General features: G+C 38.3%; 1 protein-coding gene across 1 annotated transcript; it reads left to right on the top strand.

The window, feature by feature from the left end:
* Positions 1-1,661: 1,661 nt before the first annotated feature.
* On the top strand, positions 1,662-5,120 carry LOC123664677 (gloverin-like). The gene is made up of 5 exons (XM_045599186.1): positions 1,662-1,757; positions 2,259-2,347; positions 2,766-2,886; positions 3,330-3,521; positions 4,901-5,120. The coding sequence occupies exons 2-5, from the start codon at positions 2,265-2,267 to the stop codon at positions 5,033-5,035; spliced, it is 531 nt and encodes a 176-aa protein (XP_045455142.1). The 5' UTR covers positions 1,662-1,757; positions 2,259-2,264; the 3' UTR covers positions 5,036-5,120.
* Positions 5,121-18,433: the final 13,313 nt, after the last annotated feature.

Here is an 18,433-nt window from a genome sequence, read left to right on the forward strand (position 1 = left end):
ATCAAAAATTTATAGAAATGAAGCTATAATAAAAAACTAATGAGGGTGGAAAATCGTACATCAATACAACTTCTCAACTTAGTTCAACCACGCGTTACTACTATCCTTTGAAATAAATAATATTTTTCATACTGTATTTATAATATTCCGCCATCCGAAGCTTTTATTCCGTAATATTTTCTTTTCCTCGCCTCTCATTCACGCCTTTTAAAACATTTACACAAACATTCCCTGTACGACCGGAACTAGGACGTCGCATACCATATGACATGTTTGTATAGCTAAAGTAAATAGCGCTGATAGTATCAATATAAGCGGGTTTTTTTTGTTTGTTTTATGACTATTTAAATTGTATAGATAACTATTTAAATCTAGATATATTTATATTTTAATAAATCATTTTATGTTGGTCCCACTGTTGATACCGCTTTCGCAATGTAGGATATTATCATTATACAATGATTAAGTAACTAGATTTTTATTATGTCAAAAATATCACTTCAGCCTGTAATATCCCACTACTGGACGTAGGCATCAATCCCCATATATAGGAGAAGGATCAGAGCTTAATCCACCACGCTGCTCCACTGCGGGTTGGCGGATATATTTCTTACCATGAGTAACGATCGCTATCAGGTGTACATGATAACAACCGGAACCGACGGCTTAACGTGCTCTCCGAGGCACGGTGGGGAGACCCACAAGGACTGCACATACACCCAGACCACGGCAAACACCTGTATGGCCAATACAAATGTTTGTCATGTGCGGGGATCGAACCCCCAACCGCCAGCGCAACAGGTACAATCCATAGCTGTGACCGCTGCGCCAACACGGCGTCGAAAAAAATAAAGATTTGTATATTTTAGTCCTCCATACAACTAGTAAATATTCAGCCTGTAATATCCCACTACTGGGTATAGTCCTTTTCCCCATGTAGGAGAAGGATCAGAACTTAATCCACCACGCTGCTCCAATGTAAGTTGGCGGATATATGTATGACTAACGATCGCTATCAGGTGTACATGATAACAACCGGGGATAATTATTTGTATAAACACAAATATGCACTTCGAGCGGGAATCGAACCCGTGACCGTCGGTGTTTGGGCGCCGCCGACACAGCACACGCGCCTTTACACCAGAGCGGACGTTAATATGTCAATAACATTTTTTTAATTAAATGATTAATTTGGCCTATGATGTCCTACTTCTGGATATAGGTCTCTTTTTCCACATAATTGAAGGGTTAGAGCTTAGTCAACCACGCTGCTCCACTGCGGGTTAGCGCATGTATTCCCTACTAGTAGCGATCGCTATCATATGTCCGGAACTGATAGCTTACACGCTCTCGTGGATATGTCTTCAAATATATACCTTCAAACCACAAATATACGTATCGTACGTACAAATATCTGTCCTACGTGCGAAGTGAACCCGCGTACAAGCACCACATTGTAACGGTTGTTTTTTTTAAATAATTAATCTTAAAAAATATGTCAATACTATTTCCTCAAAATGAAATGAAGCAAAAAGCTATTTATCGCTAAGTAATTAAATAAAAATATAAATATTAAACAGTTCGAAGCGAGAAATTCCCCTGTCCCGCGTTATGTGCACTCGTCGTGTGAGTCAACGCTGATAACTTCACTTACTAGAGGGACTTCACCTCAAAACGATATTTTCATATAAATATCCGACATTTAATTCTGGAAGACACATTCACAGCCTTAAGGAACTGCAAAACACGTTTATTTGGTAACGTATTAATTTCTATTTTCTTTCATTTTTTTAATATATGGTATAATAACTATTATATATTGACTAGCCCGTTGGCGCAGTTTGTAGTGACCCTGCTTTCTGCTCCGAGGGTTGTGGGTTCGATTCCCACCCCGAGTCTGTGTGTAATATAAATATTTATTTATATATTTATATATGTATTATTTATAAGTATGTTTATCAAAAAAAATATGTAGCTATATACCAATCGACTCGAATCTCTTATAGGAACAAACTACTACGCTTGTATATTAAGCATATTTTTGTATACTTTTAGGTACTAAATTTGTTTTTTGTTTGTTTTTTATTTTTATAGTACTATACAAACTTGCTCCCAGGAACAAAGCAAGATTCAATATTTCTATGTATTTGGCATTCTAGCAATAAATGAGTTCGCTTTTTTTATCGTCAGTTAAACTAATCAATTTCAAATTTAGTATTTAATAATTATATAATTGATTTTTAAAATTTTAATTTTAGATCAAAATGCAAAGACAAATCATCATTGGATTCGCCGCTCTGGCGTGCGTATGCGCACAAGTGTCACAACCACCTCATTATAAAGAAAAGTAAGAATAATATACTTACTTATAAGTTACATCAACACATAAAAAGCCCAGAAATAATAACACATAATAACTTGTATTCAATAACGTCCCGAATTGTATGACTCGTCTGTTGGCGAGTTGGCGATGACCTACATTTTCCTCTCCGTTACTCTGCGTGTTCGCGGATTCACTACTTCATCTGTCAAAACTTATTTATTTATTGATAAATTCATTGTTTGTTTCGACAAAGTATTCGGTTCTGTATATAAATATTTTGTATTAAATTAGGTTGGTAAAGTAACTTCAATTCCTTCATCACTGTTGTGAAAGGAAACATAAAAAGACAGAATGAAATTTACGGAAACGAAATATGTTATACTAAAAGAAAGTCGAAGTATGTTATAAGAAAAGGTTTTCAATTTTTTATTTCTTTTTCTAGTTATCCCGATACTTACCATTTCGCGAAAAATATCCGTCATCCCCGTGATCTAACTTGGGACAGGAAAGCTGGAGGCGGAAAAGTATTTGGTACCCTCGGTCATACAGATGACAGCCTTTTTGTAAGTATTAAATGACTAGTCATTATTTTCTTATTGATATTTCAACAATCGAAACAACGTCGAAAATCACCCGATTTTTGATACAAAACCTCCGCATGAATCTTTAGATTATTATGGAAAAATCCATATAAAAATGTCAGTTTGAGTTATTTACGATGTTAGTTGGACAATGATTTAAGCATAAAGTATTTTTTCATAGATGGTTTAGTTAGTTATTAGTTAGACTCATTAAGATAATTATTTTTAATCGAGACATGATACTTTCCATTTAGTCCCATTTAAATTTTATCGAGACATGACGAGTACTTTTTGAATCTCTAATAATGCATATTTACTTGACTTTTTTCTGTCTACCCACGTTGTAACATAGAATTATGTACAATTAAAATATTAGATGTACTATGGGCAGTCAAATTAGTAAAAAAATCAAAAATATTTTCCAGGGCAAAGCTGGATATAAAAAGGACATATTCAACGATGCAAGAGGTACTTTGAAGGGTGAAGCATACGGTTCCCGAGTGTTGGGTGCAACTGGTGACAATAGCTACTTAGGAGGGAAGTTAGATTGGAACAATGTTAACAAAAATGCTCAAGCCACTTTCGAACTTACTAAACAAATTGGCGGCAGGACCAATGTAAGTATTTTATTCTATTAAAAAAATTTCTTGTTTATAAGAATTTGTTTGTTTGAATTTGGGGATTTATGTAATTTTATTCATCATCGCTTCGGCCTATTGCAGTCCACTGCTGGACATAGGCCTCCTCATGTGTGTTGCCCATAGTCACCACGCTGGGCTGGCGGGTTGGGGACCGCAGGGCTGGCTTTGTCGTACCGAAAACACTAGTGGCTGTCTTCGGCCTCTGTATTTCAAAGCCAGCAGTTGGATGGTTATCCCGCCATCGCTGGGCTTTTCAAGTTCCAAGGTGGTAGTGGAACTATGTTATCCCTTAGTCGCCTATTACGACACCCATGGGAAGAGAGGGGGTGGCTATATTCTTTACTGCTGTAACCTGTCTCTGTCTCTCTGTCCAGCAAATTGTCTTTTATTATTATAACCATTATAGTTTTAATATCAGTAAACTTATTTATCGAGCTGGATACGAAATGTTGGCGATAGAAATGAGTAAAAAATAAATATTAACAAAGTATCAAATGTTAAATTGATTTTGCCTTCTTCAGTTGTGTTTTCATATAAACTATTTTCCGAGTATTCTAATCAGCTTTGACAAAAACATTCAACGTGAACTTATGTATATACATTTTATTATGTATTATAACATTCTGCTGTTATCCTATTACGGAGTTAAGACCTCTCTGTCGTTAAGTAAATGACACTCAGATAGATACTTTTACTTTACCATTCAGAAGGTAATTATCAAAAGCGATCTTCACCAAATTTAAACTTTTCGAGCAAAATTTACCAGATGCTTCTTCAGAGAATCGAATAAGTTTTTTAATTTCTTTCACACCAAGTTTTATATTATTATGTAAATTCTTACAAATTATTTTAAATTTGTCTCTATTGTACAAAAAGTGTGTGTGTGTGTGTGTGTGTGTGTGTGTCAGCTCCTATGCACGACTGAAGTTTACTCCTTCAGATTGACTGTCTAAATAGACACAAAAAAGGCTTAATATTCTAAGAAAAAGATGATGTATCAAATGGTAAATAAACGAATCAAATAACACCATCTATCGACGATAAGTTACAACGAGATGGTGTTTTTAGAAAACGTCGTTACGCCTTTAGATTTTACGCGGTAGATGGCGTTACGAGAAACGTAACGAGGTCATTCGTTTAGTAGATTTCACTCCTCATATATTTTTTTTCATACCGTGGGCCTTTCGCCTTATATGAAAATCGATGCTTAAGGAGTAAGCTCCAAAAACCTCAAAATCCAGTTTCGTTCCAAATGATGTTGTAACAGTGAAATTGTTAAAAAAACTAGACTAGTTTTAAAAACTACTTACTGAATTGTTAGTTACGTATACTTAAATAACATTTTATATTTCCAGGCTGAAGCCACGGCGTCTAAAGTATGGAACTTCGACAAGAACACTCGCTTGTCCGCTGGTGGGGTGGTGTCCCAAGATATTGGACATGGTAAACCTGACGTGGGTCTAGGAGCCAAGTTTGAACACAACTGGTGATCTCGTAGAAATTTAGATTAATTCAAGTTGTGTGTTGTATTTAACTAGTCTTTTGGAATTTAAAAATAAATTATTATATCGAATATTCTTTAGCTTTTTTTATCTTGATCGCATTGCATCAAGTTGACTATTTATAGCCTGTAACCCTTATTAATCGTATCCATTGACCGAGGAAGGTAATGTTAGCTACATTTGTGCGCTGTGTAATATTTTGATTACTTTTTCCTTAAATTAACGCGGACGAAACCGCGGGTTAAAATAATAAAAATATCTTGGACTAAGTATAGACGCTAAGCTGACGTGGGAATCGCATATCGAGCATATATGAACGAAATTAAGATCATTATGGGATGCTTTGCGTAAAACATCAAACTGTATCCCAAGACAGGTACGAAGAAAAATTTACAATTTTTTGGTAAAATCTCATATGGAATATTTAATTCAATTGTGGGGAGCAGTGGCCAAATCAAACCTTAGGTGCCTACAAAAAACACGAAACATAATTGTGTTTGCTCACAAACGAAAAAAAACCGACTTCAATTACATCGACAAGTAATACAACATAGATCGACGAAAAAATAGTCAAGCAACTACGCGTTATCAAAGATTACTCAAAAAGTAGTTATCAGATCTCAATAAAATTTATATGTGACCACATGATAAATATCAGCTTTCGATTAAATTAAAAATTATCAAAATCGGTACACCCAGTAAAAAGTTATTGCGGATTTTCGAGAGTTTCCCTCGATTTATCTGGGATCCCATCATCAGATCCTGGTTTCCTTATCATGGTACCAAACCTGGGATATTCCCTTTCCAACAAAAAAAGAATTATCAAAATCGGTACATCCAGTAGAAAGTTATGCGGTATAATACAACGTAGGTCGACGAAAAAAGCGTCAAGTAAAAACGCATTATTATATATAACTCGAAAAGTAGTTGTTAGATCTCAAATAAATTTAAATGGGACCAATTGGCACACACCACCTTTCGATTAAAACAAAATTTGTCGAAATCGGTCTACCCGGTCAAAAGTTCTGAGGTAACATACAAAAAAAAAAAAAAAAAAAAAAAAAAAAATACAGTCGAATTGAGAACCTCCTCCTTTTTTGGAAGTCGGTTAAAAATAATAAAAGCACTGTTCCTATTGCCCTTACCTAATGCCTAAAAATCTTTATACTTTATACTGCGACTGCAGTAAAACTTTTTTAGCTCTATCTAACATATTTCTCCTTAACTTCAATTAGCCTCGCCCGATCACACTTTTCGTAACGCTCACGTCAGTTATCAGTTTATTGACCAAGTCAAGCGTGCGTAAAGAAGTTGTACTTCAAAAAAAAAGTATTTATTGTCCGCGGTTGTTAATAGTCAGTAAGACACTTCACTAAATAGTATAAAACAAAGTCGCTTCCTGCTATCTGTATGCTTAGGTTTAAAACTATACAACGGATTTTGATGCGGTTTTCTTTTGTAAATAGAGTGAGTCCAGAGAAAGTGTATATGTAAGTATAACTAGCTGACCCCGCAAACGTTGTTTTGCCATATATGTTATTAACCCCTTTAATCCCCCCACCTCTTATAACTTAGGAATATGAAAAATAGATGTTAGCCGATTCTCAGACCTACCCGATATGCACACAAAATTTCATAAAAATCGGTTCAGCCGTTTCGGAGGAGTATGTTAACAAACAACTACTTACTTAAATACTTTTTGTTAGCTAAATAATCTGGGTGTAATATATGTATTTATTTATATATATGTTTATCGAAAAAAAAAAATATGTAGCTATACCAGTCGGCTGTTACCTATAACACAATCATTAAGTTGCTAACTTTAGGAACAGATGACCGTGTGTGTATGTTGTATACATATATTTATTATTAGCGCGGGGCGACCCGCCCCGGCTTCGCACGGGTGCAATGCTGGTACTAAATATACTACAGAATGTCTTTATTTATACTGTGAAGCTAGCTTATAGCATGGTTATTAAAATAATAACAACAACATTCAAATATGTGTCGTTAGATTACGCTTTGTTACAGAATGCGTTGAAGAAATAAAGGTTCACTGCTCGTTCCCCGTAGGTGACAGCATGATAATATGTAGCCTATATGTTGACCCGACTTCTTAATAATATTCGTGCCAAATTTGAAGTAAATCCATGCAGTACTTTTTGAGTTTATCCCGGACATACATACAGACAAACAGACAAAAATTCTAAAAACCATATTTTTGGTTTCGATATCGATTGTAGATCACACCCCGAGTATTCTTTTAAAAAAACATTCAATGTACAGTTTTGACTTTCCTACCATTTTATTGGTGTTTGTGCTGTGTGGTTTCGGCACTAAAGAATTTAGCCACCCCATCTCTTCCCGTGGGTGTCGTAAGAGGCGACTAAGGGATAGCACAGTTCCACTACCACCTTGGAAATTAAAAGGCCGACCGATGGCGGGATAGCCATCCAACTGGTGGCTTTTTAAATGCACAGACCGAGGACGGGCAGCAGCGTCTTCGGTGCGACAAAGTCAGCCCTGCGGTCACCAACCCGCCTGCCCAGCGTGGTGACTATGGGCAAAAACCCCCATGAGTTCGAACCTAAAAATAAGGCCCTCAGTTCCCGGCAGCCCCACTATTCCCGGCTACGGCAGCGGCCGTGGTAACGGTGGGGTAGAGGGTGCTAAGAATCACCGGGGTACGGGAGGCTGCCATAGAAAAATATTCCTGGCTACGTATAATGGACGCACGCTACGGTTGGACCATCACCTCACCGAACTTGAGGTAGAACTTAGTCACATTAAGTGGAGCATACTGGGGTTGTCTGAAGTCCGAAGAGAGGGAGAGGACACGATGATCCTGGACTCCGGGCACTTGTTCTACTTCCGTGAAGGTGATGGGCTTTCCCAAGGTGGCGTCGGTTTTCTGGTTCACAAGACTCTCACTAACAACGTTGACGAAGTCAGTAGTGTGTCGACCCGGGTAGCGTACCTTGTACTTAAGCTCACCGACAGGTACTCCCTGAAAGTGATACAGGTATATGCGCCGACCTCGGCACACTCTGACGATGAAGTCGAAGCCTTGTATGAAGATAACACAAGGGCCATACATGGCACTACTTCGACCTTCTACAGCGTTGTTATGGGAGACTTCAACGCTAAAGTGGGAGTACAAGGCTGCGACGGATCGAGCATCGGACCACACGGATTGGGGCACAGGAATCACAGGGGGCAGACGCTTGTCAACTTCCTCGAATCGGAGGGGCTCTTCTTGATGAACTCATTTTTTGAGAAGAAGCCCCAAAGGAGGTGGACATGGCAAAGCCCCGATACTGTGACGAGGAACGAGATAGATTTCATCATAGCGGATAAAAGGCATATATTCAGAGATGTCTCAGTGGTTAACAGGTTTAACACCGGCAGCGACCACCGGCTAGTACGGGGCACTCTGAATATATGTCTCCGAAAGGAGCGGACCCGCTTGATGAAATCTACTCTCCGACCCACGCTGCCCCAAATACTATGTGGCTCCGAGCAGTTTCAGTTGGAACTCCAAAACCGATTCGATTCGCTGGAAACTACTAGCGACGTGGACGAGATAACCGACAACGTGGTGAAGACGGTGTGTACACTGGGTCGCAGGCACTTTCCACCAACAAAGCCAACGAAGCAGTCCAAACTTTCTCCCGAAGCCTTGGATCTGATGCGGCAGAGGCGCGAGTTGCCGGCTGCTTCGCCAGAACAGAGGGCTCTTTCCAAGAGGGTACGGAAAATTATTCGCCGAGACCTCCGCTGCTCAAATACGAGAGAGGTTGCTACTCTGATTGAGCAGAATAGGGGGTCCAAAGTTTTCCAAAGACCATTGGGGAGAAGCCTTCTTGCGAAGCTTAAAACAGCAGATGGCAGAACCGTCTGCTCTCGCCCTCAGGTCCGAGAAGAGGTTGAGAATTTTTATGGACAGCTGTACTCGTCGAGCGCACGCAAGCCTGCGACTTGGGACACCGAAGATCCACGGGCACCATTGTTGCGCCATTATTCGGAGTGTATCCCGGACTTCGAAGAGGATGAGATTGGTGCAGCGCTCGGGCAGCTTAAAAACGGAAGGGCCCCGGGGGATGACGGAGTTACCACTGAACTCCTTAAAGCCGCAGGGCGACCTGTCCTGAAAGCCTTGGCAAGACTATTTAACGCCGTCATCCACCGAGGTACCACGCCGGAGGCGTGGTCCAGGAGTGTGGTGGTGCTGTTCTTTAAGAGAGGCGATAAGTCTCTGTTAAAGAATTACAGACCGATCTCACTTCTGAGCCACGTCTATAAGCTGTTTTCGAGGGTTGTTACGAATCGTCTCGCCAGAAGACTCGACGAATTCCAACCACCAGAGCAGGCTGGGTTTCGAAATGGCTACAGCACCGTGGACCACATCCATACTGTTCGGCAGATTATCCAAAAGACGGAAGAATATAATCAACCGCTGTGTATGGCATTTGTGGACTACGAGAAAGCCTTCGACTCCGTCGAGACCTGGGCTGTCCTGGACTCTCTGCAGAGATGTCATGTCGACTGGCGATATATCGAGGTACTAAAATCTATGTACGACGCGGCGACGATGACCGTTCATGTCAATGACCAAAGAACAAGACCTATTTCCCTCCGGCGCGGGGTAAGACAGGGGGATGTAATATCACCGAAACTGTTTACCACTGCGCTAGAGGATGTTTTTAAGACCTTGGATTGGGGGGAACGGGGCATCAACGTCAACGGTGAATTCATCTCTCACCTTCGTTTCGCCGACGATATTGTCATCTTTGCGGAGACGCTGGATGAGTTAGGCCAAATGCTGGCCGGCCTAAACGAGTCCTCCCGACGTGTCGGTCTCTGTATGAACTTGGATAAGACGAAAGTTATGTTTAACAACCAAGTCATACCGATACCGGTATCGGTCGATGGTACCCTTCTCGAAGTTGTTCAGGATTATATTTACCTAGGCCATACTATCCAACTAGGCCGCAACAACTTCGAGAAGGAGGCCGATAGGAGGATTCGGTTGGGCTGGGCGGCGTTTGGCAGACTCCGTCGAGTCTTCACTTCGAAGATTCCGCAATGCTTGAAGACAAAAGTTTTCGAGCAATGCGTCCTGCCTGTGTTAACATACGGAGCCGAGACGTGGACACTGACCAAAGGACTGGTCCACAAGTTTAAAGTCGCTCAACGTGCAATGGAACGGGCTATGCTTGGGGTCTCTCTCAAAGACAGGATTAGAAATGAGACTATCCGCGAGAGAACGAAAGTAACCGACATAGCCCACAGAATTAGCAAGTTGAAGTGGCAGTGGGCTGGTCATCTGTGTCGCAGGACCGATGGCCGTTGGAGTAGACGGGTCCTAGAGTGGAGACCGCGTCTTGGCAAACGCAGTGTGGGACGTCCTCCGGCCCGTTGGACCGACGATCTACGTAAGATTGCCGGTGTAGGCTGGATGAGGATTGCGGAAGACCGGGATGTGTGGCGCGAACTTGGGGAGGCCTATGTCCAGCAGTGGACTGCGATAGGCTGAAGTGAAAGTGACCATTTTATTATATGTATAGATTATTATTATTATTATTTAGTATCAGAATTGCACCCGTGCGAAGCCGGGGCCACATAATAGTCTGTAAAGCATCACACTACGACCATTATAGATATAATAGTAGTAACAAAATTAAGGAAGAATGAAACTAAACAGAAAACTTGCCCCATACAAACTTAACTACCCATACCATTAGGTTTACCGCAACATTATGAATTTATTACATGACCATATAATACAGATAGTTTATTAGGCGAACCCCTAAACCGAGAAACTTCTAACTTAAATAATTAAGACCGCAAAGATACACTTTACAAAGTTATTTCATAATACACAACATGCTCACAGTAATTTTAGCAATAATAACCTAATAGTCGTTTACTGCTTAACGAAATTATACCTTATCATTGTAATGTTAGGTGGACTTTCCAATAACTTTTCGTGAGATTTTACGATCTTTTCAAGAATAGAAGCAGAGACAACGCGGGTAATTGTAAAAGTTTCAACCTATCGTCCATTGGAGCCTGTAATACGTTATTGTCAAAGTTAACGGGTAACGGAAAATATGAAAAATTTCGAAAATGTGTAGATATTTTGTTTTTGACGTCTCTTGAAATAATTAAGAATAATGATGACGTAAGCGAAGGTTTTCTTTTGTTTCATAAATATTTATTATTACGCTTTTAGTAACTTGTTGGGAAAACTTTTTATTTCGTATTTTGAGTCCACCTGGAACTTTTTGAAATAAAATTTCTTTATGTAGGTACGCCTCACTTGGGGTGTAAGGTGGTGAATGCGTGAAGAGTTACGAAAAGTGTGGTCGGGCGAGGCTAACGGAAGTTGAGAGGAGATATGTATGAGGTGTGCTGTGTGGCTACGGCACTAAAGAATTAAGCCACCCCCTCTCTTCCCGTGGGTGTCGTAAGAGGCGACTAGGGGATAATAAGGTTCCACAACCACCTTGGAACTTCAGAAGCCGACCGATGGCGGGATAACCATCCAACTGCTGGCTTTGAAATACACAGGCCGAAGACGGGCAGCAGCGTCTTCGGTGCGACAAAGCCAGTACTGCGGTCACCAACCCACCTGCCCAGCGTGGTGACTATGGGCAAAACACATGAGTTCACGTTATTTTTGGCGTAAACTTGTGGAGGCCTATGTCCAGCAGTGGACTGTATAGGCTGTAATGATGATGATGATGTATAAGGTAGATGGAGCTAAAGAACTTTTACTACAATCGTATGGTCTAAGGCGCACTCGTTTTCCATAATTATATGAACATTATTTTGTACTTAAATAAGATGGACGAAAAAATTAATAAAGATATAATGAACATGATGAATACGACATAATTTAAAAAAAGTTATATTAAAAAATTATTCATACAATATTTCAAATATTCCAACAACAAATACCTATAACTTTGTTTGTACATTTATGTAAAATTCACTATGATGTTATGAAAACCTTCATTCTTGTATGGGTTTCCATATAATTTTTTAATTAAATAACTACGTGTTAAGTGGCTTTTTATAATGTAAATTTATGTGACTGAAATTTTATTATTATAGAAATTACTTATCACCTATGTCAGTCAAGAATAGCGTGGCTTTCTACTGACGAAAGATTTTCTAAAACTAGTATAATAATTCCAGAAATTAGCGCCTACAAATATAACAAACTCACAGTACTGATTTGAAAAAGCTAGATATGACAACTTGAACAAATGTTGTAATCAATAACTTAACTTATTATAGCTATGCTTAGATATCTATTTATTTTTAGGACAACGTAAAAAAATAAACGTAAGAACAATGTTGTTTTGAATTAAATTAATAAATTAAAAATATATCACACGAATAATGATTTAAATTAAAAAAAGCTGTATTTTTATGTTGTAGCTTTTTTCATACAACTAGGATGGCAAACAGATGTACGTCTCCACCTTCGTAAGCAGCAATTTATATTATATTTTTAAAACTAGATTTGAAAAAAATCAAAATATTGAAAATTCAATGTGACCACTTTTGTCTTTTTAACGCCATCTACAGTTTTATACATTAACTACTTAAATTATTGTATCGTAACCATATACTAACTACAACTACATAAAGCAGTTTCAATAAAAGAAGTTATTCAAATAAATAATAGGTGGCGCTGTTGAATAGAATATTTTACGAATACAATATAGTATACAATAATATCGCTAGATGTCTCTGTTTAAAAAAAAGTATTTCAAATAGTTTCTGAAAGATTAACTGGAAAAAAATGGAGATTTTTTTTTTGTTTCTAATAATCCACATTTGTTCATTTTTGGCTAGTAAGGTTAATTTAAATTATTAAATAATCACACTTTTAAACAATCTCTCTTTTCAGATAACAATTGTGTAACGTTTTTTTTTTCTTTTTCCCAGGTAGTTCCAAGTTTTTTTTTGTCCACGAAACGTCTTCAAACGATTGATTCTATTTCTTCAATCGAGACAGCAAGTGTGAAGGACGTTGGATGTACTTCAGCAACAAATGAATGTGCGAAATGAGTTCTCAAAGAAGTTGATTTTAAGATTTAAGTGATATATACATTTCATAAGTGGAAAGGCAATTGGTTTGCATTTAAGGTAACTTTACTTTTTTACGTATAAAAACCTTACGCCTAGGCCACAACGTTTTTTTTCTTTACTATCAATAGCATGGATCTTTGCTTGTGAAATACCAAATTTTGAAACGCAAACTGCTTCTATTCCTTCAATTGTGTATTCCATAATTGGCGAGCACTTGTATATTATATGTAAGTGGCTTGTGTATTAATGTCTGCGAAAAAACAACATATTCAACAGCGTATTTTCTCTTAATACCTATATATGTATGTCATAATGTCCAGTCCCTGGGTATGTCTCACGGATGAGTCTCAATACCCGGCCACCCCACCCGGTGATGCTGTCAAGGCCGCTAGGGCCAACAGCAATTGACAATCCGAAAAAAAAAACCTGGGTATGTCAGTTTGTCCTTATAAATCTATACTAATATTATAAAGCTGAAGAATTTGTTTGTTTGATCGTTTGATCGCATTAATCTCAGGAACTGCTGGTCCGATTTGGAAAATTCTTTTAGTGTTAGATAGCCTATATATCATAACGCTAAGAACAATAGAAGCGGAGCACCAATGAAGAATGTTTTAAAATCAGGTTTTTTTTTCCTTTTGAGAGCTTTCGCTGCGTGCCCTGCGTAAACATTAAAAGTCTTACAAAAATCATGTAACAAAATTGTTACTATTCCACGCGGACGAAGTCGCAGGCAGAAGTTAGTATATAAAATATATGTATAATTGTGTTGGCTCGCAAACGAAAAAAAACCGACTTCAATTATATTGACGAGTAATACAACGTAGATCGACGAAAAAATAGTCAAGTAACTACGCGTTATCAAAGATTACTCAAAAAGTAGTTATCAAATCTGTACCTCAGAGGTAAACTGTTTCAAGTCCATTTTTTATGAATTTTGCTTTTTCAATGATTTATGTCAAATTTGTTCAGACGGATTTAGTGGTAAATTGCGTCAAGTCCTAACTTCCATAGATAAAAAAATACTCAGAAATAAATTATGTTAAGTGACAAACTACAACAGGGTAAACTAATTTATGTCCCACATAACACTTTGGAATTGTGAAATTTTTACTCAATGGTACAGTTTTAAGTTAAGTCCCACATAACACATTTTACCTCCAAGTATTTTATGGCACTTGAATTTTTAATGCATTAGTCCTAATTAAATAAAAACAACAACAAGGATAAATACCTTAAAAATTACAACCTTTTATAATAAAATAAATTTTTACATATATAATTTATCTATCTATAATAATATATATAAAAGCGAAAGGTCATTCATCACGAAATCTCCAAAACTGTAACAATTAGAAACTTGAAATTTGGCAGGTATGTTTCTTATAGAGCGTAGACATCCGCTAAGAACGGATTTTACGAAACTCAACCCCTAAGGGGGTAAAATAGGGGTTGGAAGTTTGTATGAGAGTCCCATGTTTTTGAAGTAAGAGATTTGAAATTTAAAATGTATGCTCTATAGATGGTGAGGAGGCGTTCAAATAATGTATCGTTAGAAATCAACCCCTTTTTGGGGTTAAAACGGGCGATGGTAGGTTGACTCACTCATCACGATATCTCCGAAACTATAAGAGCTACAAATTTGTCATTTGGCAGGTAGGCTCCTTATAGGTGGTAGACATCCGCTAAGAACGGATTTTACGAAACTCGATCTCTAAGGGGATAAAATGGGGGTTGGAATTTTGTACGAAAGTCCTATGTTTTTGAAGTAAGAGACTTGAAATTTAAAATGTATGCTCTATAGATGGTGAGAAAGTGTTCAAATAATGTATCTTTAGACATCACCTTCCTTTTGGGGTTGAAACGGGGGATGGTAGGTTGACTCACTCATCACGAAATCTCCGAAACCATAACAGCTACAAATTTGACATTTGGCAGGTTGGTTCCTTATAGGGCGTAGACACCCGCTAAGAACGGATTTTACGAAACTCGACCCTAAAACGGGGGCTAGAGTTTGTATGAAAGTCCTACGTTTTTGAAGTAAGGGACTTGAAATTTAAAATGTATGCTCTATAGATGGTGAGGAGGTGTCCAAACAATGCATATTTAGAATTCAACTCCCTTTTGGGGTTAAAACGGGGGATGGTAGGTTTACTCACTCATTACGAAATCTCCAAAACTATAACAGCTACACATGACTTTGACATTTGGCAGGTAGGTTTCTTATAGGGCGTAGACATTCGCTAAGAATGGATTTTACGAAACTAGACCCCTAACGGCCGAACCCAATATTCAATCTATCTCTGGTTATGTCCTACTAGAGACAAAAATATCTATCTATCATTCATTTTACTGACCCAATAAACTTGTCGACGATAGGCAATCTTATCCTTCAAAGCTGTCTATCGACGAGAGGGAGGATAGCTTACCAGAGATATCAGTTCGTATGAAAATGACAGTGTAAGCGTCCCAATAATAATAGAGTTCTATCTGTCAGTAACGTTGGTTATCTTTAGTAACAACAATATCCGATCTATAGTTTTCGGGGATAACTAATATTTATTAATTAATTTGTAACATAACTGAGGCCGTCTGTGACGCTGGGTATACTGGAATGTAAGGGAGAGCTCAGGTAGCCGGTCTGTCTACAGCTAACTGGCGATAGTAGTCCCCTATGCGAATTATTGGGACAACTACAAAGGATAGATAGTTAGTTATTAGCAGTCGATGATAACTACCTATCTCTATCTTTAGATTGAATATTGGGTTCGGCCGTAAGGGGATAAAACGGGGATTGGAAATTTGAATGAAAGTCCTATGTTTTTGAAGTAAGAGACTTGAAATTTAAAATATATGCTCTATAGATGGTGAGGAGGTGTCCAAAAAATGCATCGTAATCTATATATATAAAAGAGAAAGGCCACTGACTCACCCATCACGAGAACCCAAAAACAGCTGGAGGGTCCATCCATCTAGGATGGATAAAGATGAAATTTGGCAGGGAGGTAGATTATAGTTAGTAGATAATAGTAGTAGAGTAGAGAGATTTTGCGATATTCCACCGCTAAGGGGGTTTAATTGGGGTTGATAGTTTGTATGAAACATATACAGCAGTTATAAGTTCGTCGATAGGTTATTTATACTGCAGCCTGAAAATAAAACTAAAAATGTGGTGTATAGAGAGGTTTTATAAAAACAAGTATTAAATTATACTAAACTGTGCCTTTTAAAAAGTTACTCAGTGTAATAAGCATTTCAAGTGACTGAAATAAAAAAAATGCCTTAAACATCTTAATAGTAATGCATATCTTCATAACCACGCAGACATAGTCGCGGGCAACAGTTAGTGTATTATAAAACAAAGTTCCTAAAAGCGTATGTGATCGATTCCCTCAAAATCTACTGAACGGATTTTCATGCGGTTCAAGAGGAAGGTTTACGGAACGGCTAAGCCGATTTTAATGAGAGTTTCACTGGAAGTTTGCCAGGAAAACTTTGTGACACACTGATTTCAACGCGGGCAAAGCCGCGGGCACAGCTAGTACATATATAGACGTACATTTGTGGCAAACCGTGTCACGAAAGCTGATATTGAAATGCTGGCCGGCCTAAACGAGTCCTCCCGACGTGTCGGTCTCTGTATGAACTTGGATATGACGAAAGTTATGTTTAACAACCAAATCATACCGATACCGGTATCGGTCGATGGTACCCTTCTCGAAGATGTTCAGGATTATATTTACCTAGACCATACTATCCAACTAAGCCGCAACAACTTCGAGAGGAAGGCCGATAGGAGGGTTCGATTGGGCTGGGCAGCGTTTGGAAGACTTCGTCAATTCTTCACTTCGAAGATTCCGCAATGCTTGAAAACAAAAGTCTTCGATCAATGCGTTCTGCCTGTATTGACATACGGAGCCGAGACGTGGACACTGACGAAGGGACTGGTCTACAAGTTTAAAGTCGCTCAACGTGCAATGGAACGAGCTATGTTTGGGATCTCTCTCAAAGACAGGATTAGAAATGAGACTATCCGCGAGAGAACGAAAGTAACCGACATAGCCCACAGAATTAGCAAGTTGAAGTGGCAGTGGGCTGGCCAACTGTGCCGCAGGACCGATGGTCGTTGGAGCAGACGGGTCCTGGAGTAGAGACCGCGTCTTGGCAAACGCAGTGTGGGACGTCCTCCGGCCCGTTGGACCGACGACCTACGTAAGATTGCCGGTGTAGGCTGAATGAGGATTGCGGAAAACCGGGATGTTTGGCGCGAACTTCGGGAGGCCTATGTCCATCAGTGGACTGCAATAGGCTGAGCTGACTGAATGACTGACTGATGTATTATTATTATATACTTTATTGCACTTAAGAACAGAATATACAGAAAATTACATATATAGTTGATGGCAAAGGTGGACTTATCCCTAGAAGAGATCTCTTCCAGTCAACCAATGGTCATGAGAGAGAGTGTCATATAGCGGGAGACACAGTGCAAGAAATAACAATATTGAGAAAATAGTTGAATAACTGTAATATATTACAAACTTATAAGTATAAATACATACACACAGACATATCATACATATATATACATACCTTACATTTATACATACATACATATACATATATATATATATATATATATATATATATATATACACACATACATACATACACACATAAATACATACAAATACATAACATAATAGATAGGTAATTATATACTTACATACTCACTAAGTAGATGATTGTAAATTGACTTGAGAAATAAAGTGCTCCTTTAATTTACGTTTGAAGGAGACAAGGGAAGGACTTTTTTGGATACTTTCTGGGAGTTTGTTCCACAGTATATGATATAGATGTATATGTATGTAAAACCTTTTTTCTCAATACTCTTTGCATTTCCCAAAGCTTTGTCGATGTTGCTCTTAAAAAAGAATAAATGGGCCCTATCTGAACTAGTAGACACAATTGTAGAGGAGTTGACAGTTTAGTCTGACAATTGTGTTGGACAAAACAGAAATTTCATTTTGTCTTCTTTTTATATTAGGCTTTTAAAAAAATTACCAATAAAAGTGATAAATCACAAGTACCTTTTAAAAGTTCATACGCATATGGAGGTTGATGTACAACACTCTGTAATCGAAAGAGCCAAAAAACTGGATAGTTTCCAAATCATGGTGCCTTGGGATTGGATGCAATTTGTGCGGAGTTGTAATTCATCCAACAATCCCATGGAAGTCAAGCATGGAAACCAATGCCTTCAAAAACTTTAAATCATTG

Source organism: Melitaea cinxia, chromosome 22 (genome assembly GCF_905220565.1).
Source record: "Melitaea cinxia chromosome 22, ilMelCinx1.1, whole genome shotgun sequence".
Taxonomy (NCBI): domain Eukaryota; kingdom Metazoa; phylum Arthropoda; class Insecta; order Lepidoptera; family Nymphalidae; genus Melitaea; species Melitaea cinxia.